This window comes from Alligator mississippiensis, chromosome 1 (assembly GCF_030867095.1).
Source record: "Alligator mississippiensis isolate rAllMis1 chromosome 1, rAllMis1, whole genome shotgun sequence".
Classification (NCBI taxonomy): domain Eukaryota; kingdom Metazoa; phylum Chordata; order Crocodylia; family Alligatoridae; genus Alligator; species Alligator mississippiensis.
In genome coordinates this window covers 426,312,826-426,334,589 of record NC_081824.1, presented here as the reverse complement: position 1 = coordinate 426,334,589, position 21,764 = coordinate 426,312,826, and the positions used below count along the sequence as shown (strand labels likewise).

At 43.2% G+C, this 21,764-nt stretch overlaps 1 protein-coding gene across 3 annotated transcripts in view; it reads right to left on the bottom strand.

The window, feature by feature from the left end:
- Positions 1-2,756: 2,756 nt before the first annotated feature.
- Positions 2,757-21,764, bottom strand: part of KATNAL1 (katanin catalytic subunit A1 like 1) — a 61,108-nt gene continuing 42,100 nt past the window's right edge. For all 3 annotated transcript variants that reach the window (XM_006274948.4, XM_014595945.3, XM_019497369.2), the window contains exons 5-11: positions 17,909-18,036; positions 17,286-17,391; positions 11,850-12,008; positions 10,980-11,106; positions 9,706-9,840; positions 7,180-7,306; positions 2,757-4,983 (exon numbers count right to left, since the gene is read on the bottom strand). In XM_006274948.4, the coding sequence (XP_006275010.1) occupies positions 4,785-4,983; positions 7,180-7,306; positions 9,706-9,840; positions 10,980-11,106; positions 11,850-12,008; positions 17,286-17,391; positions 17,909-18,036 (981 nt within the window). In that variant the 3' untranslated portion in view covers positions 2,757-4,784. The remainder of the gene's footprint in view (positions 4,984-7,179; positions 7,307-9,705; positions 9,841-10,979; positions 11,107-11,849; positions 12,009-17,285; positions 17,392-17,908; positions 18,037-21,764) is intronic.

Here is a 21,764-nt window from a genome sequence, read left to right as displayed (position 1 = left end):
CTAATCCCTTGCTGCAGAGGTTTTTAGTGACTCAAATGTCAATACCACAGGCTGAAAAATCCAACTCTATGTTTGAAGACTCTTGGATCAATTGGCAGTAAAACATTCACAGGAACAAACAGAGAGAGACTCCACACATTTATTACTTACCACCAGTTTACTAACACTACAGAATTAATGGTGCGTGCTAGCAAGAAAGGAGTTCACAAATGTTTGGAATGACTGCATCAAACTAAATACAGTTTAGAAACATGTTTTCCCTTTAATTTAGGTGCAAAATATTGAGATGCTAGACACTGAACAACGTACAAAGATCATAAACAATCCAATTGTTGTTCAAGGTTACAAGGCATTTACATGCCACGCACTGAGGTGTTCAAACATCACTGAACAAAGGCTACAACCTACCATGGCACAACTGCAAAGAGACTATTAAAAAAAACATGGACTTGTGTCCTGCTGACTGGATCCACAGCTCAGCTATGCAACCCCAAGTTCCTGCTGAAGTTAGCCCTGCCCTGCTATTCACACATGATTGCACTGCCTTGCTGCAGGTACACTAGGCCAGATATGTCTTAAGATATGGTGTGGTGACTCACTGGCATGAGCTAGCAAGTTCAGTGAAAAGCTAAAGGAACAAAACCCTGCTCCAAGCACCTGCTAGTGCTCTTGCAGGCACAAGGGTGACTGTGTGGTGACCCAAGAGAGGGAATACTGTACTTGCAGACATCATGAATCAAGCAGTAGCTGAAAGCGCCCGGTTGAGGCCACTGACACCGTACAGCAGCTGTGTGAAGCTTCTGAGACATGAGGTCACTTGTAGCAAGTAGAACCCGTGATGTCACCAGTTACAGCCCCAGATCAGGTCCAACTGTGGAAGAAGCAGCATGTGGAAGGATGGAAATAATGTTCCAAGCTCCAAAAGCTGGTCAGAGTTAATCGAAAAGTCAACTTGGCAGGTCCCGCTAATTAAAAAAAAGACCTGCAGACCTTTGTCACACAACAGACCTGCAGATAAGGGCTGCCCACCCCAGTAGACAGGGCATTTGACTGGGGATCAAGAGCCCTAGATTTCTCCTAGTGTTGCTCCCAATGTCCTGTGCTGGGCAGATCATGTCACACCTCTGTACCTGTTTCCTCTAACCCATTGTCTAGATCAGGGGTTCCCAACTTTTTGTCCCTTAAGGGCCATTTCAAAGGGGCAGTCCTGGGTGATGGACTATGCACTGGGAATCCCTGGTCTAGTCTAGTTGCCATGGACAGGTTCAAGTTCCCTGGGCTCCAAGGTGCCAACCTAGTACCACGCATGGAAGAATCTCATTGGTCCTATTAGTGCTCCTGGATCTCTGTTGTAGTCACAAGGAAAAGTAAAATTAAAACTCAAGTGAGACTACTCACAGAAAAGGCAACCAGCTCCAATACCTGCACCAGAGCAGGGAGCAGGTAACCTGGCCTGCAATGTTATTTTAAAGCTTTTTCCTCTCCAGAGAGACCCGGTTCTGCACTGGGCTGAAATTAATTCTTGTGCCAAAGGCAGTGAACTAGTTAAGTCCCCCTTAAACCTGAAACCTTGTTGTACTGGTGCCTGCCAGGAATGACTCCCACCCAGAGCCTGGGCAGATGACACATTTACACTAGCATGAGTTACTAGAGTTATGTACTCAATGTAAATTACCCTGACATCTGGAGCAGACAGATATGTAACCCCCATGAGGTAGTTTCATAGGGGAGGCAGCCATTACAGTCACTTGCCACTAGGCAGCGGGCGGGCAGATAATACCATATTTTCTCACCTGCAACATGCCCTGGAATATGATCCACACCTTGTTTTTGAAAGGCAGAAATGAAGAACAAAATCTTTCCTTCCAGTGAGTAACTGAGTAGCAGCAGCTAAGGAGCTGAGCCTGTCCATCATGCTGCTCCCTGTGGATCATGTGCATGCTTTATTTACAGTTTACTCTAGTAAGTGGCAGAAATGGCTCTTACCATATTTCTTGGATATATTATACACTCCAATTTCCAGCAGCTGTTTGTTTTTTTTTAAACTTATACGTGGTATATGAGAAAATGCTGTGAGCAAACAGCTAGCACAGGATCAGCTGTGGACAGATGGCATCTATAATGCTATGACTTACACCAGTGGAGTTTGATCTCTTATTTGTCCTGGGCAACAATATCCATGATTCTAGCAAATTACATTGTATAACACTATATGTCAGGAGTGTGCTCCTTTTTTCACTCTGGTGTAAAGGCTGATTGCATTGGTGTAAATGTGTTGTGCGTCCAGCCCTCCCCCCCACCCCCCCAAAAAAACAGCAAAAAAACCCCCAAACACCCTATAAGGATGAAATCTGGTTTTCACTTGCTCATCTGTCAGTGTGGAGACTGCAGCTAGCTTAGTTTGATGGTTGCTTGCATCAGGTTGCCCAGCCATGCTTGACCCAGCACAAGTGAACAAATGGGCCAGGGAAAAAGTTACATGGAGGCTTATGCTCCCCCCCATGCAGGGGATTGGTAGGGAGAATCCAGGAAGCCCACTACCCTCACTGCTAAAGGACCCAGAGCAGCAGGGTCCACAGGTCCTCTCCCCAGTCCTGGAGTTAAGGACATTGCAGGGGTGAGGACATTGTGCTTCCTTCTCTTCTCTGTGCTGCAGAAGGCACTGTACCCAACTCAGCCACAGCAGGCTGTGCCTGGGGAACCCCCACCATGTCAGAAATTCATAATCCAAACAAAAGCACAAGGTGGCATAAGCATGAGTTATCATCAAGATATTTATTGGGATGTTCTTCTGTCTAAGTTAGAGCAAGCCTTTGTCTAAAAAGAGCAAACTGTACGATTCATGGGCTCAGCCCAAGGTGCCTTCTAGACAAAAAAATACCAACAAAGTATGAGCAATCAATACAGCTCAGGTTCACAGGCTTACACTGTAGAACTGCTGACATCTCTCTGCCCACTAGTAAATGACTTGGTGAGGCCCCAGACCAGTACTTGCTCTAGTGACTAGAAAATGCAATTCTGATCAAGCCTAGCTAATGCTATTCAAGGAGGTGTGGTGAGCTTAGTGGGTTAATGATGGTATCTGAAACCACAAGATCTAGCCAAAATCAACAGTGGTAAGAAGCTGCTTTTATTCAATAGCAGTTTGGTGGCAGTGACTGCATCTTTATTGCCTCCATGGAGGACCTGAGAGTGCTGCCAAGAATCAGGCCCTGCATCCCCTCTCCAATGGTGAAGTCAACTTTAGGGAATGTCCACAGCACAGGCACAGATCTCAAGAGCAAAACAGGGTTACCCCAAGGTGACTTGTCTGCCTCTCTTCCAAATTTGGGGTGTGAAGAGTAAGTAGGCAAAACAGTGCTTCCTGGTGGTTCTCGTAAAGGGCCTGAAGAAGTGGTACAGACATAACCCATGAGGACTCTGTGTCTATTTCCAAAAGGCGAGGGGCAGGTTACCAACCTTGTCAGGACTGCTGACAACCTCACTGGCAATGTCATCAGGAGGACAGGACATATATCAAACTGCAGCCCCTCATTACTCCCAGCAGAGGAAACTCCTGAGTAGCTAGCTCTGCAACACCTGATGGAGTCCTGTAGAGAGGCTTACATGCTACTGCTGGCATGACAGCTATGCTCTAAGGAGGGGACTTCTTATACCAGAGATTCTATTCCAGCACTTCTCTTCATTTGCTTTGAAGGAGGGGGAGGAGAGAAAAAAAAGGAAAAATCTACAGATATGAAATGTTTTCCCAGTATTGTACATGTTAAAGGAAACATAAAATAGAACTGTTTACAGTTAGAACTGACAACACGAACAAGTGAAAAACATCACCATGCAGCACAGGCAGGAACAGAGAATTTGGGACTGAAAGTTCTGTGTCCTGTGTCTTAATATTAGTGTCTTGCATTCAAATGTATGTTTTGATGCTTCTTAATAAATAACAATAAAAAAATCTAGAAAGCACAAAAACCAAATCCAAGCGGATGGGATGAGTATGAAAGTGGAAGGCATAAGTCAAGTCAGTTTAAAAATCAATCGTAGTTGAATTACTGCCACTCTGTACCAGAAGAAGGCCTAACCTGAACCCAAGTAATCAAGAGTCTTCATTTTTCTTCTCATATGTATGGGTGGAAGCCACAAGTAATATTCTCAAGTCAAAGATGGGGGAAGACTTACACTAATGTAGAGTGGACCAAAGTGAGATGAGCATCCACGCCAAGATTTCAAACAACCAAATCACTGCAATTTGAATGCTGAAGCTACCCAATCACTACTTGTTATGATGATGCCAATTTACCCACACACTCTGCTGAGAGCAACAAAGAACAGTGGCAAAAGAACAGCAATTTCAAAGCCATGTGTGGGCGAACAGAATCTGATGCTCATTGAGAACATTACACATTCTAAGCAGAATAAATGCAATAAACTTTTGTAAGCTTCTCTGGCTATATTCCCATGTCCAGTTGGCAGATCCAAGCCATGAAGGTCAAAGGGGCAAAGTTAAAGGACACTGGGGCTTATCAGAAAGATAAGGATCATTTCCAAACACAAAATATTTCTCTTGCTGTTTATGCCCTTTTCCCATCAGCCATAAAATGTTTTACTCTCCCCTACTTGTTACTGGTTTTCTTCCCTTCAAGTGCAAACAGTGTTTAGAAGGGAGAAAAAGCTCCAGAAAAAGCTCATGTTTTATTAAACCTTATAAAAGATTCCTAACTCATTTTACATTTCACAACTGAATACAATTAAAAAAAACCCATAGCAAAGCCAGGCTCTGCCTGAAATTAAGCAGATCCAAACTCCGCCATCCATTTTTCATACTTCTCCAGATCTGCAGCAGATACAGACTTAGAGATTTTCTTCAGAGCCAGCTCAAAGTCCCCCTTGGTAACAGGCATCTGCAGTTCTTCTTTAGAAAGTGCACGGATCTCTTCTGGGGTTAAGCCATTAATACGACGTCTCATTGCCATCAAAGAGGCATCCCTGGAAACACAAGGAAATGTATGGGAACTAATTGCTAGTAGTATGTGTTGTGAGTCGTATGAATTTGGATTACATTCTCTTAGACCACTGGAAGAAATTCTTAAGAAAGCATTTACTTATATTATAAAGATGTAGAGCACTTTTTTTCTTAGCTTCCATGCTCAGAGATTACTACATTAATTCAACACACTGGTATCCAAATCCATTTCAGCATATGGTAAACAGGCAGAGATAATTAAAACCATAAAACTGAAAACCCTTTGCAATGATTCATGGGGCTGAAATCTCAGGTTTTCAATGCAGTCACAAAACTCATGGAAAAACCTCTGCTCACTGCTTTCGTCTCGCTGAAACACTCCATTCCCCTCAGTGCAAGCACCAGCTTCCCTTCACAGCATCAAGGCTCTTAGTATTTGCAACCTGTTCTGATAGAGTGGCTGAGTCAGTAAAGGGCAGAGCAGCACGTGGAAAACAAAAATGCTATGTGGCACCCACAGGGCTCAGGCCACCAATGCTTGCAGATCCTTATGCTCTTTATGCTTGATAGCCTCTTTTCTTGGTCCTTTGTAGAGCTCTGCCAATCTTGTCCACCAGAGGAGAACATTGCTGATTCCTCACAACAGGGCCCACATGGAAATTTCAATTTTGTGTCCCTGTCAACAGGCTTTTCTCAGCTAGGGACAATACAGGCCTCAGGGATAACATTTAATCTGTCGGCCACTGCAACGCTCCAAAGAGTTGAGAACTCCAGAGTCATTTTAACACAACCAAAAGGACAAAGCATAGTTGCCACCATTTCCGAGATGTGCATTTAGACTATAAGTTGCTCAGAGAAAAGACCCAGGGCCAGATTCCATTCCACCCATCAAATGTCTAAGTGGTACTCTGGCATCTAAGTGGCTAAGTATAGTTGAGACCCTGAAAAGCAATTTGCCTAACAGGTGGGTTGTGTGAGGCGCGGAGCAGGTCCTCCTCCTTCTGCCTGCATTTTGTGGCATAATTTTGAGGCAAAGATGAAGGCACATTAAAAAAGTTGTATTTTTTTCATGGACTTGAGCAAGGTGGAGTAGACCCACACTTAGACACCTAATAGGTGGAACAGGATCTGGCACATGGTTTCTGTATGTGTGATGCAGATTCTAGCACTAGATCTGCATGGGAAATTTCCAACTAAAGGCTGTCCCACAAAAGGCCAATCTGTCAAATTTCTATGGCAACATGATGATTTTGAACAAATTCTGATGGAAACCAGACAGGTTTCCTGCCAGCTCACACCGTTGGCTCCTCTGCAGCTCGCCTGCAGGGTGATGAGGAAATGTCAGGCTGAAAGCTTTGGCTCCCAAGCTCCTGGTTCCTCGGCAGCCCCAATCCCACAACTCCCCCAGCTCCTGGATGCACCAGGAAGACTGCCCCAGTGCTGGGGCTTCCTATAGCTCCAAGATGCCCAACTCACTGCAGCTGAGGGAGTCTCAGAAATGTTCTGAAAAAGTAAAAAAGAAAGGACCTACTGACCTTTTGGAAATGAAAAGCTGAGACACCTTCTCTCAGGGAAATTCCATTTTTCCTTCCATTTCAAAAGGTTTTCTGCTTGTTTAATTTCAGAGTTTCCCATGGAACAGAGTCCAGTTTCCAGACAATTCTATTTGGCTCAATATGGCCCTGATTCACAGTTGGGGTCTCTGGACACTACAGTAATATTTAGTAACAAACTAAATGTCATTTATTAGTGGCAGTAATGCCAGCAGTGCCTAGCAGTCTTCATCCCAGACCAGAACTCCATTGTGGTACAAAATAATTACTGCCCATCCCCTAAGAAAAGTTTCTTGTGAAAGGGCTCTCTCTCTGGGACAGGGAATTCCACCTACTAAACCCCTGGTTTAAAAAATAAATAGAAAAAGGCTTCACCCCACACTAACAGACATTGCTCAGTGGAAGTAAACACTGGGAACACAAGATTTTCTGGGGCTGTCCCTCTCCCCAAAATCAGGGTACACAGTCACATCTTGCACACACGCTGCATCATCCTGAGGATAGGAATGAATGTGCTAGCAACTGTATTTATGCCTTAAAACTGATTGTGGCTGGCATGGGTTTGACTGCATTTTATATATGGCCTCTTGCCACTCCCTTTTATCAAATAACTTAGCTAATGATTATATACTTGTTTATTTTTTACAAATTACATGAGAAAGGTACCTGCACACATTAGTTATATCAGCACCAGAGTAGCCTTCAATCTTCTCAGCAATTTCTTCAAGGTGGATATCAGGATCCAGCTCTACTTCCCGAAGATTAATCTTAAGCAGCTCAGCTCTGCCTTTTGCTACAATACAAACATTACCTGGTTAAAGACCTAAGAATATGTTTAAGTCCCTATAGCACATGGGAATGAAAACTCAGAAGTACGTTTTCTGGCTTTAAATGGAAGCTACAAGTTAAAAAGTTCACATATTGGAAAATGGAAAACAAGAACAGTTGCCTTTTCAGTAGAACATGTAGTCTAAAACACATATTGCTTAAGTACTTTATAAAAACCAAGAGTGCTTTAGAATGTGCGGTCATGCAGAATGCCTATGCTTCTCAGGTAACAAAGCATTTGGCTGTTTGCTTTGTATTCAACAAGAAATGTGATCCAGCAGACCTACGATTCTTCTCAGTCTCTCAAATGCACCCCTCTGCTTCAAAGTTAGACTGCACATTATTTATACAAGGTTGATGACACTTACAATGATACTTCTAGCACACAGTTGCAGACAACACTCAGACCCGGACTGATACAGCAAAGCTCTTAAAACTATGCCAAACCTTAAGCTAGCACTGAAATGCTTTGCTGAACTGGCAGCTTAAAAAGTTGCTGATGCCTGATGGAAAACAGAAGTATTACAATTAGAAACAACTCTGCTGGTCAGCTTTCAAACACAGGTGCTGTGCGCACAAAATGGGAACTGCTGCAGAAAGTACTCATTTACACAGCCAAGTAGTCACTTGGCGCACACAGAGCATATGTGTATTAAAGTCTTATGTTTGCAACTTGGGAACCCACATTTGGAAGCCTGTCACTTTGGGGATGGGGAAAAAGACTGAAAGAGGGCTCTTCTCTTGGATTTTACTACAAAGGAAATGTACATGAAACTAACATCTTCATTTCTACAGCAACCATTTCTGATGACGCAGGATAAGATGGCCACATTGGAAGAGTAGACAAAGTTTTTCAAACAAAGCCCCTGTTGGTCTTTACTGGTCTCCCTTGAAATAAGAGAAAAGAGAAAAAACACAGGTATGTGTATACACACACACACACACACACACACTGATGTTAGGTTAACAGTAGTTTTACTAAGAGGTTGGGTTATGGATTTGTATAGGATGGTTTAGATAGAGATGATCCTGCCTCAGGCAGGGGGTTGGACTAAATAACCTCTGGAGGTCCCTTCCAGCCCTATCTCTCTATGATTCTGTATCTGACCATGGTCTCTAAGTGCCTCACAGAACTGTTTCTAGTACAAAAGGCTGGTAAACATTCACATAGCTGGCATTTTCTCCTGGATGAGTGTGTGTTATTTACAGAGCATCAGCCACATGCATCTGGTACACAAGCAGAACCATTTCTTTAAACCAGAGTACTTTTCCATAGGGGCCAGAAAGCCCTGCCATCCCTTAAAGAATGCTGCCTGATGAACTTCACACTCACACCATGTCCCACAATTTTTTTAAAAACTTTTCCAACTGAATCCCAGAGTCTCAAATTACCAAGCGTGATTATAAATACATTGCCTAGACTTACACGGAGAAGCTTAATCTCCTCCCCTGTGGAATGATATGATAAAACGGAAACCCACAAATACAGTGGGAACACATCTCATAAGTAGTACAAGTTGTACTATGTTATGTCAAAAGCAAGTGTTGTTTCACTGGAAACAAGAGAAAAAAAAAACAGGTGGAATTTTAAACTAATTGGTCATAAAGACAGCTACCCTGTTATGAGCTGTTCCTGTCTGGGAACCGTGAAGACAAGCTGTATGCCTATTAAATGTCCTTATACCTGCTAAACTCAATCACAAGTGCTGTCACCATGAACGTGCATCTTGTTATCCTGAGTGCTCATGCAAAGCTATGAGGCACCCATTGTACCAAGCAGAAACAAAACTATGCAAACTTCAAGTGATAAGGATCTTGAAATTAATAGGACATATGAATGACAGCCACAAAAGACAATACAAGCTGAGATGTCTTAGGGCAGGAAAGCAATCAGCCTGCTGCATTCTGAGTGACTTGAAGTCTAGCCATAAAGGCTACCAAGCAGTGATTTATAATGCACTAAGCCTGAGAGTGAAAATTCATGGATCCACTTCTCTGCATTTGTCTGCAAGGGCATGGAAGTGCATTTGCAATATTTCTTAAAATGTCCAAAGGCTGCCTTTGATGATCACTCAAGGATTGACTGTTAAACATTTAAAATAATTCCAGGCTCATTAAAACTAGCTTTGTTTTGAAAAGTAAGAACCCATCAATGGATCTGCAATGAAATACTGCAGCTCTTTGTTTTTAAGCCCCCAAGCCATTTTTCTCTCTTCTAAGAAAAACAAAAGCCAAATAATTAACCCCTGAAATACAATGTTTATAATAGAAATGTCAGGAAACTCTTCACAATTCAAAGAAATACTATAGATGGTGAGTTTCCTGGAACAACCATTAAAGAGAGAACCCCTGTAATACTCATACCTGTTGGCAAAGCGATATAAATCCTTTTCTCCAACCTTCTTCGCAAAGCTTCATCAATGTCCCAGGGAAAATTTGTGGCAGCAAGCACCATCACCATTTTAGATGGGTCATCATTTTCTAAGGCACCACCTACCCCTGTTAGTACAACAGTGTAAGAAAAAGTCATTTTAACAGTCTCAGAGAATTCCTGCCTTTTTACAGGTGCTAGACTGGCAGGCCTTGGGGATGGAGATGCTCCATTCAATAAATAGACAGCACATAGACAGTAGCAGGGCAAGCTTCCTTATGTCACACTCCCAGCATGTCTCCAAACTGCTTTGAAAGCAATCTAATGCTAGAGAAGAGAGGAGTTCATCTGCCTTGCTGATCAGGCTTCTGCTGAGATTGCCAACAAGGTGATTTTGTGATGTGTGGACAGTTGTCCACCAGTGACTCACCTGAAACACCCATTCAATTTATTTAAGCCACTGAAAATCCATGAGGTGGTAAAAGTTTTCAGTCATTCCCCCAACCTAAAGTTAGATTAAAAAGGAACCAGTTCCTTCTGGGCAAAGAGCTGTGTCTTCCCTGCATTTTCTCCAATGTGCCTTCACACTTTGAGGCATTAGAAAATGATTGTGAGAGCAACACCACCACAAGAATGGGTTACCTAACCCGTATACCACTACTATTCCTGTGATGATGGCCTCAAAAACACATATACGCCGAATGCCCTGACATGTTGTGAAAACTGATGAACAAATTATACCAATTGTCGCTGCTAAATCCAGGATTGTTAAATCAGACCAAGAGGACCTGCCAGAGTGAGTCAATAAAGAAGAATGAGTTTATTTAAAACTTTGTACTCTCTGTGCACCACATCAAAAACAGAAGTCTGGAATTAGCTGTGCAAATATTCCTAATCTACCTATCTTTTTTTTTTTTCACGTTAAGGTGGGGGAGGAGTTTGGTCAAAGTGGCGTCTTAAAAAAAAGAGTTTACAAAAAACTCTTTTTCACTGCTGAGAAAGAAGAGAAGAAAAATAAATCCATTTTAAAACCAAAAAAACCCCAAACCAGATACTTTTTTATTTATTAAAAAGATCTGTTTTGAACACCTTGGAACTAAGTCAACTACAAGCTTTGAATTCCCTCCCCTCCCCCCCTCAAAAGGATGCTTCTGATTTCCCAACCAGCCCTACTTGTTGCTGGGCAATGAAGAGTCCTCAAAGCTGTACCCAAATCCAGAAGATAAACTGCAGCCCAACCCCAAAGCAACACCTCAACACTAATTACCGTCCATCTGAACAAGCAGCTCCGACTTGACTCTGCGACTTGCCTCGTGTTCATCAGATGTGCCTCGGCGACTGCAGATGGAATCTATTTCGTCAATAAAGATTGTTGTTGGAGCGTAGAACCGAGCCTTTATTCAGAAGTGAACAAAACAATTTAGACTACAGCAGTAAACATACACCCAGAGCAGGCTCAGGGCCTTGCTGTGCTATGCAGTGTGTACATGCACAGAAAGACACCCCACACCACAAACAACTAAATCTGAAGTCATCCTACAAAGACTTTGCACATGGCACCCAGTGCTGCTGACAGTCATTGGGGATGCTTTCTATGCACATGAGCTCTGCAAGGTCAGGGGCTAAGACAACAAGTATCTTGCAATGAGTGGGGAGAAAAAGAACACAATCAAAATACAGACAATGTGCAAGACGTAGTTTGGTTTTCCTAATGGCAAAAACATAGGTGGATACAGGGGAGTCTCATTCTCAGTCTCTCTAAAAACTACAGGATGCTTTAACCGATCCAGAGGGAGTAAATGACATGTTGCACCTGTGCACATGCACACACACCCTGAGTTGCATACAAAATATTTCTCAACAGCAGTTCAGGATTTGGCCCTCGTTTTCAAAAATCAACATTCCCCCATGGAACATGGAAAACAAAAATAAAACGTATTTTATTTCCCAAACCCACTACCTATCATTACTCTTCATCTTCAAAAATATACTGAGAAAGGTCTGGTAAATGAAGCCTGCACTTCTAGCCACCTCATCCTGCTGCCAGACACTAGAGGGTGCTATGAGGACCAACCACACATGTCCCTTCCCACATGAAGGGCTCTTCAGCACACAGATCACGTCATTGAGACCTTACCATTTCAAAGAGGAGGCGCACTAGCTTCTCAGACTCGCCCCTATACTTGGACGTCAGAGTAGAGGAGGAAACATTGAAGAACGTTGTTCCACATTCAGTAGCAACAGCTTTGGCTAGCATTGTTTTGCCAGTCCCAGGCGGGCCAACCATTAGCACACCCTACAATTCAAGATGGAATAAAAGCTGAATGGCACCACAAAAGCAAGCCAAGAGTAAGCAAATACAAAGTCACTGCAATCGGCTGCATTGTGCTAAACCCAACTATGACTCCGAGTCTTCATATTAATGGCTCAACAATGTAACTGATGCATGCTTGAGTGGGGGTGGGCTGAAAACAAGAATTTTTTTTTTCCTCCCAGAACAGGAATCAAGTTTTTGGATTTTTTTTTTCATTCCACTTTTACATGAAATCAGACACACACTTATACAAGCATAAAAGCCAGTAGCCCAATGGATGGGGCACTTCTTTGGGATGTGGAGGACCCAAACTTCCTAACTCCAGCTATGTGCAAGTCTGGCTGATTTTCACTTCGCTTCACTAAAGCCATTCATAAAGTACATGGGCAACTCACACTGTTTATTCTCTCTCTAATCTATCCAAATTACCATAGCACTTGAGCCCCTCACATTTCAATGCCTGTATCCTCAGGACACTCCTGTGATGTAGGGAAGTGCCATCATCTTCACCTTACATATGGGGAAATGATGCACAAAGAGAAGAGACTGGCAGCAACAGAAATACTTTGGCACTGAACTCTCCTAGCTGTCACGGAAGTGAAGTACCTAAACATTTCTCTGGAGTTGGGCCTAAGTGATGTGGTCAGTGCAGCACAAGAAATGCCCACAGCAAAGCAAAAAAATGAACCTCCTAATGTCCTAACCACTGAGGCATCCTTTTCTCCCCTCTCCTGCTGACAGAAAGGGCAAGATGGGAAGTCTCAGGTGACCTCTAAGTCCATATCCATTTATTCACTCTTAAGTGAATGGATATTCTAGATGGGGAGACTGAACATTTTCATAGGCCAAATAAGAGTTTTAGCAGCATTGCTTGTTTCTGGACCTGACCAAGAAGGGAGGCATTCATTTTTAAATGGTCCACGGTGGCAGGGCCTCCTGAAGGTAGGTGGTGGTAATGACCATTTCTCCTCCTATGGAGGAGTCAAGGGTTAATGCTGACCCATAGGAGAGGGGTAATACTGCATTTTCTCATACGTAACTTACACCTTTTCCCCTCAAAACCAGCTGGAGGAAACTGGGCTGGGCATTACATGCAAGGAAAAGAGATCCCTAGGGCCTGAAAATCTGGCAGGAGGCGAAAAGGGGCAGAGTAGTGGCTGTGTTAATTGCTGAAGCTCTAGGACCCGTGGGGAGCTTCCTCCCCATCTGCACGCAGCCCCAGACTCAGTGTGTGGGGTCAGACTTGGCACACAACCGCAGACCCAGTGTACCAGGTTGGTCTGCAGATCCCATCCAGTGCACGGGTCCAGCAGCAGACTTGGAAGCAGGCTCGGCTCCCTAGCTGCTGCCACTGACTTATCTCAATCATATTTTTTCAGGCTCCTCTTCAAAAATCAAGATATATGCTATGTATGGCAGCATACTATATGCAAGCAAATATGGTACTCAATAATGTTTTCAATAAAATTCCTCCAGATACTTTAGAAGGCTACTTCTAAACTGTATGCCTCCTTCAGATGGGGAAGTACGTTGTTTTTCCCACCCCATAGTGGCCAAGAAGAAAAGTGGTGACTTCAACACTCTGCTGTTGAGAATGCAGTTTCTGAGCAGCTTGCTTTTACAAATGCAAGATCTGATTATAAGCTAACAAAAGCTTACCAAAGTAAAGTCATACTGTGTTTCAAGGGTAATCAAATTAGCTGGAATTAGACTTGCACATCATAAATGTGCTTTGCAATTAATATCTTACATAAAATGCCACAGTAATAAAATATCTGTTAAATGCGATCTATGCTGCAAATTAAGTTTCATCTGTTCCTCACAAAAATTTACTTCAAAAAGCACAAGGAATGACATGGAAAAGAACTATAAAAACAAATCAACCAGGAATGCAATTATTCAAAAAAGTACTAATCAAGAGCAATAGCTTTTCTATGCCTTCTTTTTCCATTAACTCTTAATACCTTTATTGCCATCTAACACTTCGCTAATGGGAGCGCAAACATATATTCATCGGTAAATTAAGTTACAAATGTTCATATCCTTCCCATACAGTCAATGGCACAATGTCACTTTTTAGGCTGCCCAAAATTTCCCAGACTCCAGGGCAATAAGCATTAAAAACAACAACAACAAAAAAGATATTGGCTTCTCCTCCCTCAGATCATTCAGACATTGCTTACCCTGGGATTCAGTCACTGCTACGATGGCAGCAGCACTAGACAATTGTTGCCAGCCCACAGCATACACATGGATAATTGGATGAAATTTCCTGGCTTATGATATACCAGAGGCCAGGCTAGATGATCTAATGCTCTTTCTAGATTAGTCACACAAGGCACCTATACACATGCAGAGAGGCTGCCCCGATGTGCTGTAATTACAGTGTTGGAGCAGACTTGATTAATCGAGTCCGCTGGAGCGTAATAATTACCATGCTCCACCAGAGTCCAGCGTCATGTGTATTAGCGTCCCCATGCTTAAAAATGGTGGCAGGAGTACTTTAAAATTAATTAAATTAGTTTTAATTAAAGCGCCCCCTCTGCCATATTTCAGCATGGGGACGCTGATACACGTGACACTCCAGGTGTTCTAATTAGAGGGACTCTCAGGACCTGCTTTAATTAAAGCCCTCCCCTCCCCACCCCCGCGGAGCATGTGTATAAGCACCCATAGTTTACCCCAGTTTCAAACCAAGCTAAGCCTCCCTAATTTAGATCATGCTGTACCCACAAAAATTGTGATTACACTGGCTCCCCAAGTAGCTAAAATCCCAGCATAGATAAGGTCTCAGTCCTAAAATTAATACAGGGAGTTAAATTCTGCCTTCAGTTTTCTACCTAACTCACCACTAGCGAATCCAAGGGGCTTATTTCTCCCATGCCTTGGATCACGAGTAGCTGTGTCCTTCTCTATCACATAGGTGTAATGTGACCAAATGAGGCTGATGGCATTATTTATCCACTTTGCACAAGTCTGGATGGCCCCCCAAGGTGAAGGCCGTGAGAGAATCAGGCCACTGACAGATGCTCACAGTGCGAAAATCAGCACAAAATTTGAGCCTGAATTTCCAGCTAAGCTAGATGCCCAGGGTTGGGAGGAGGAGCGTGCCAGACCAAACTACTTGTTCTTTGTATCATCTAGGAGTCTGGCATTTACTGGCTTGTTAAAATCCCTTACAAACACAATGCCTTCTTTATTCCCCTTCTCAGGCTGTTAATCCAGAGTATTCCAATAAGCTAAAACACACTGCAGGGAGCAAGCGTTTTGATGAAATCATGGCAGGGTTATTTCTTGTTGTTGTAACAATCACTAGCAGAGCAGTGGGAAGCACAGCTAGAGACTGGGCCTTCTTGGCACAAAGAACAGTACATAGAAAGGAAACAAGCAGCTCCTGGCTATTCAGAAAGCAATGGCTGCAAATATCCAGCACCTGTGTTTAGTCAGGAGAGCTGGCCTTTTCATACCATGCACCCATTTTGAATGCAGAGACAGGCTGTGAAAGCAGGATTGGGAACTGTTCTCAGGAGAGTCTGAGTATCCACCAAGAGGAAACTTGGCTGCTTTTTCTCTGAATTATTGCCCTGAATGCCTAGAGTCAACATCTGCTTGCTGCTGCTGCACTGCGTACAGCAAAAAGCAACCTTCACTTCAAAATATTTCATCCTTCTAGCACAAGCAGAGGGCAGTGGTAGGGAAAAACACACTGTTCTGTGTAAAAAGGAAGAAAGCAAAATTGCAGCTTCACAAGTCATTTGTAAATTCTCAGATGACAGACTATGAATGGGCTCTTCAGAAACCAGCTTACGTTTCAGACTGAACAGCAAGGAGGAAAAACCTAAGTTCTAATTTCCTTCCCAGTTGGTAACTGCCCAGTTTCTATGGCTGGCACCAGAGGGACAGGCACAGCTAATCTCACAGGCAGAAGGAACACTCCAATCCATGAACTGCGCTGTGGCTCTTGCAGCCATCGGCATGTTCTTGTGAGGGGACAGAGGAACACTGAAAACGGGAGCTGCCAGCAGTGTGCTAAAGAAGGCATGCTCAAAAGAAGGGACTGTGGTGCCTTCTAGTAGTATTTCCCTTAGGCAGTGCTGACTTACAAATGATAAAGACAAATTAAGTGTGGAGACCACTAGCCTGCTGGTGAGAGGGTGAGCCAAGGTCAGAGGTAACCTCCAGCCAGACAACGAAAAGCAAAGTCTGGCCCTAAACTAGTGATTAGATATGCAGCCCCAGTGGGGAAGAAGGGACAGATTTTAGTAATGTGTGTCCTTTCTTGTATTGGTGAGTCAGAGTCTTCGTGTCTGCTGCTACCCACATACACAAGTGCTTTGCCAAATCAGAGCCACAGACAGTATAGTAAATAGGAAACATATCCTCCTGAGTTTCACCATTACAACATTCTCGGAAAGTGACAAATCCCTAAACAAGTATCAGTCAATCCTGTACCAAAAACGACATCATTTTCTGTTTATAGCCCTGTAGCTATTTTTCATCTATAAACCTCCCAGCTTTTCCACACATGTCCAGATATTTAGTTCAATACATTTTGCATAAATGGTTATACTGTGATTTCATTAAGCAATTACAGTATTCATCTTTGCTAAAAATTCATGTGTGCTGGGACACCACTACTGTGATGACGTGCCTCATGGCACCTGACAGCTTCCTTTAGTCCAGGAACGTTTACATCGAACACATCACGGTCCATTGCCAATACGAGGACAGTTGCCCAAGACCAACAGCCATCACCAAGACTGAGGGGGTGGCCCAAACCCCCCTTGCACTTGCCACAACCATTCTCTATGCCCTGGACTACCCTCCACCCCAATAACTGTACCCCACATGCTAAAACCTGTATTTGAGTGTGCTTGACCACCTCACAAATCCCTACCAATGTGGTTACCATACATGGGGTCTGGTATCCTCTCAACAGCAATTTGTTGCTATGTTTTCTTCCCCCACCCCCTCTGTACCCTAGGCTAATGCGGGCTGCATGATGAACTGCAAGTCTTTTATCGTACCAACCCACCCCAACTACATCTCATGTAGCCACCAGGTGCGGGGTCCCACATTCTCTCTAATCTCCACAAACCCATGTCCTTAACCAGTTTTTACTGTGCATTGTTTTAATGTTTAAATCTATATCAAGGCAGCATGTACACACATGTTACAACACTATGTATATGTAACTATATGTTGGCATGTAGGTAAATGCCCTTACTCAGCCCCTAGACTAGGGTAATAAATTCTCACCTTCCAAGGCCGTCTGATCCCTTTGAAAAAATCAGGCATCCACATTGGAAGAACAACAGCTTCCCTTAATAACTTCTTGGCTTCTTCCAAATCTGCTATATCATCCCTGTGCAAGAAGAGTTAAATACTGCAGTTTATGCACACAATATCTTACTTTGGTTTTAAGACATGAAAAATTGAAAAAAAGTCTTTCAGTTACTACTGTCCTTTTTAGTATGCTACTCTGTTCCTAGTGAGAACATTGCTATAATTTTGTAGCCTAAAAATGAACCTGCCTGTGAAAGGAAGGAAAAAGTGACTTTCAAGTAAGGTTACTGCAAGTTGCTAATTAAAATTTTTTTGGATCATGTGTTCATCAAAGGAACATTTTTATAGTTCTCCAGAGGGCAGTTACACATTTTAGCATTACTTGTTATGGAAATATCGCACATAATATTGGCTAAGAATGAAAGTCTCACACTGCAGTCAAATTAGTACAGTTAAAATGAAAAGTCCCATTTTTTTCCAGTTTGGAAAGTCATGATGGTTTCCCATTTTCTAAGTGGTAAATACAGACACACTCAGAGGATGTACTCAGCCCCTTTCCACCTGGCAAAAAAATTTAAAACTGAAAATCCTCATACCAATGAATGCTTGGATTCCTTGATACAATGTCCCTTTCGAGTGCTTCAACCAAGTCTTTGTCATACCCAGCTCCATCAAACTTTGGAATTTCTCCATCTCCAGCACCTTCCTGAGGGGTTTTCTTTCCCTGGGAATGAAATAACACAAGTTAATAATAAAACTTTTGCTTTTAAAAGCTCCAAGATTAGAATTATACAACAATGTCGTTCAGCTACTGCTCTGCTCAAGCCAAGAGTAATTTCAAACTTTCATGTATAACTCTGGACTGTTTCATTCTCATTACAGCTAAGAAAGCACATTTTTGTTTTATCCTCTGTGAACACACACTATCCCAGAAGTATGCTTTAATGTACTATTTTTTTCTTTATGTTAATCAAGAATGTATTTGGTTTTGTTTAAATAGGGGCAAACAAGACCCTAGTAGCAATAAGATACTCCTTAGATTACCAGCACAGCTGAATGCAGGAGCGGATGCATTTATAGCTTAATAGTGAACAACCTGTCATGACTCAATGCTGCATTAAATCCTGGTCCATAGGTGGTCCAAAGGTGTATTGTGATTGGTTGGTTAGGCCAAATGTTACATTTGTTGCACTACCTGCTGACCGTACACAACCAGGAGCCTAGTATTACAATCATGATGATGTCACACTCATCAGCTTTAATGAGGAGGAGCAAATAGATGCTTTCCCCTTGCTTTTTAATTATTTACAAAGATACAAAGGAGCTTGAAGACAAGGCTTTTCCTACTCAGTCGTTACTCTTCTCACACTGCAAACAACAGTCTATTTCCTTTCTCTCCCTCATAGCACAGCCTCACACACAGCTGGGATACTTTCAGGAGTTCATATTTATTTAAATGACTGCGTTGAGAGCTCTAAATGAGTTCCCAAGCCAACCTAAGCCATCTTTATATCACAGTTGTATTCAGGGTTCTGGGAACTATCAAATGAATCAGGGAAAGCACAGCCTCTGCCCCAGGCTGCTCACAGTCTCCAGTTAGCAGCTCCAGAGCTCTGCTGAGCTAATGGGTGAAGAAACATTTCCTCTCTGAAGCACCATTACTCCGACACTTCAGAAGAAAACCACTTCCCTTCCCAGCTCAACGGCTGTGCTCAGTGGTGCCTGAGAAGCAGCTGCATTGTTTTAACTGAACTGGGCTCAATAGGAAACTGGTTTAGAGTTGTTATCGCAGTCTCTAAAAAGCATCAGCACAAAGCTAAAGTATCCCAGCTGTCTGGAAACAGCAATGGAAAATAGCATGGAAAGGGGGCAGAGACAAATAAGCTAGCAGAGGAGAGCAGAAAAGGCCAAGGGCCAGTGTACAATGCCCCTTCCCTATGCCCATTAGCTCACATGCCCTTCAGGGAGCAGCTGGTGTCCTTCTAGCCTCTTTCAACTCTCACTTCAAGCCAAAGTCAGAGCTACTCAATATTCCCGGTTCAGTTTTCATGACAGAAAGAGAGCTGAGTGTTGCATTTAAACCAGAGCTTGCTTGTCTAAAGGACACTGAGCCTCAAAGAGAAAAAGAACAAAGAAGGCACCTGTAGAGTTCAGAAGTCTTCAAATGAGAGTGAGGTTTAGATATAAAAAATGTATGCAACAATAAAAACATTATTCATGGTAGAAAAAAGGCAAGAGTTGCAGCTTTTCCATGATATAGAATTCTCTCATAGCCCCATAAAACAAGCTTTTTTTCAAGGTGGATCAATCTGCTACACATGCTCCTGAAAAACTGCAGGGGCGTATTTTAAAAAAAAATTAAACATTAAGCCATGCTTTAAAAGCAGGAAGCCATGGGGGTTTCAGACTACTAGTGCACTGCAAAGGCAGCTGAAAGCAGCAGGACTGAATGACATACCTGAGGTTGGCTCCCACATTTGAGCAAACTTTAGTGTAGCTTATTGCTGTGCAAAAAGATGGTATACAAATAAATAAAATGATGCAGAACAAACAGTGATAACGATGCTTTGCAAATAAAAAAACAGCCAAAGGCAGAGAACCAAATGCACAGCTGGCATGTGCTGAAAGCATGCTAATAACACTTTATCCATGCACTCCCACTAAAACCAATATGTAATTACGATGAGCAACCACAGGGTGGCAGCATTAAATGAAAAACACTGTATGAAGACTGGCAACAGTACTACAAAGGCTGCCTGAAGAATAACTGTGGAAGGAAACGAATACATATGTCTTGTATGCTAAGTAAATATGAGACGCTTGTTTCATTTGTGCACTGGCACTCGTCTTCATGATCCTCTCACCCGCAGCATTCACAAGCTGCTGCTCTCCTAGAGTAATAATGACTCGCAATTGAATGCATTTTTATTGGATAAATCATGTTTATATACTAAATAATCACAGCTGAGAATTTCCTTCCACAGCAGAACTTTTTTATTTTTTAAACAGTCTCTTGTAAATGATCTATTCTGACATAACTCATTAGAAGGTTTAGTTGTTCTACTGCTTCAGAGTTTGTTTTGAATTAAATACCAATTTGCAAGCATCTTGACAATCTTAGGCAAGAAGTCTTGATGAAATTTAAAGATCCAGAAAAAAAAGATTCAATTCACCAATAAAAAGAGCTGAAAAGGAAACCAACTTCAAGAAATACTTTAATGCCAGACTGATTAATGTTGACTGAGCATCAATTTGGAAGAAAGGACATTTTATTTCTTATCTGTACTGAAAATAAAGCAAGTTTTAAAATGTTTACAGTTTTCACATGTGATAAAGTGGCTTATAGGTACAGATCATAGGTCCAATCCCACAACCCTTACTCAGGTGATCAGAAGTAGATCAAGGATACCACAAAGGGGAGCAGGGGGAAACAGCAACCAGCACTGCAGGGGTGGCTCTGCTCCTGGTTCCCAGTCTCCTTCCTACTCCACTAGGACAGATAGACCATATTACAGGAGCAGCAGTTGTGGACTTCGTTAAGTCCCCAAAGCAAGTAAGAATTACCCACCTTCTCCCATCTTCCCCCCCCCCCCCCGCCCCCCTACTCAGAAGCATGTGCCCCATCCCTGTCACCCCCTTTCTTGCCTGCCACTCCCACTATCCCCACACTCCTCAGTGTGAGGAGGGCTCCAGAGCTGCTCTAGCCAGGCTGCATGGAGAGTTGGGCTCAGCTTGGGACAGCAACGGTGAACAGGCAGGTTCTGGACTGGAAGGGAATGCCTGGGTCATCAGGTTGAGTCCATAGCAATCACAGACAACCACAGTCTTTTTCAATCTGTTCCTTACATCATATTTCTTCTGCCAGGAGGGTTGGGTCCCTTGCCCCCCACAGGGCACCACCTTCTTCATCTTCTCCTGCATTTCCTTAGTCTAAAAAACTAGTTGTCTTGTCAAAAATAGAACCCTATGGGTGCATCCCGATGAGCGTGCATGTGCCTCTTGCAGTGTCTTAAGGCCCTTTGAGACGCTGCAAGAAGCACATGTGGGAATAAAAAAATGTTCCCTGCACTGCAAATTTGCAGTGCAGGGGAAAAAATTAGACCCCTGGATATCTAGGGGTCAAAAAATACCCCAGGGCAAAAAAAGGCAATCTGAGGTTGGGTCCTCCACAGAGACAGTCTGGTAGCCAGGCAGAGAATCTCCATGGCTGGCTCGCACCCCGGTGCTGAAGCATGCTACCTGCCAGCATGGGGCAGCAGGGGGCAGCGGTTACCAGCCCCTGCCGCCTGGCACCCACACTGCCACTGTCCCATTGCGTGGGTGTAGCCGGGGTCGGCAGGGCACTGCATGGCTCCATGCTCTGTCAGGCAACTGGGGCAGCTCAGGCTGAGAGGTACCGGGCCCCAGGTGATAGCTGCAATAGCTCCAGCTGCCTGACAACGCGTGGAGCTG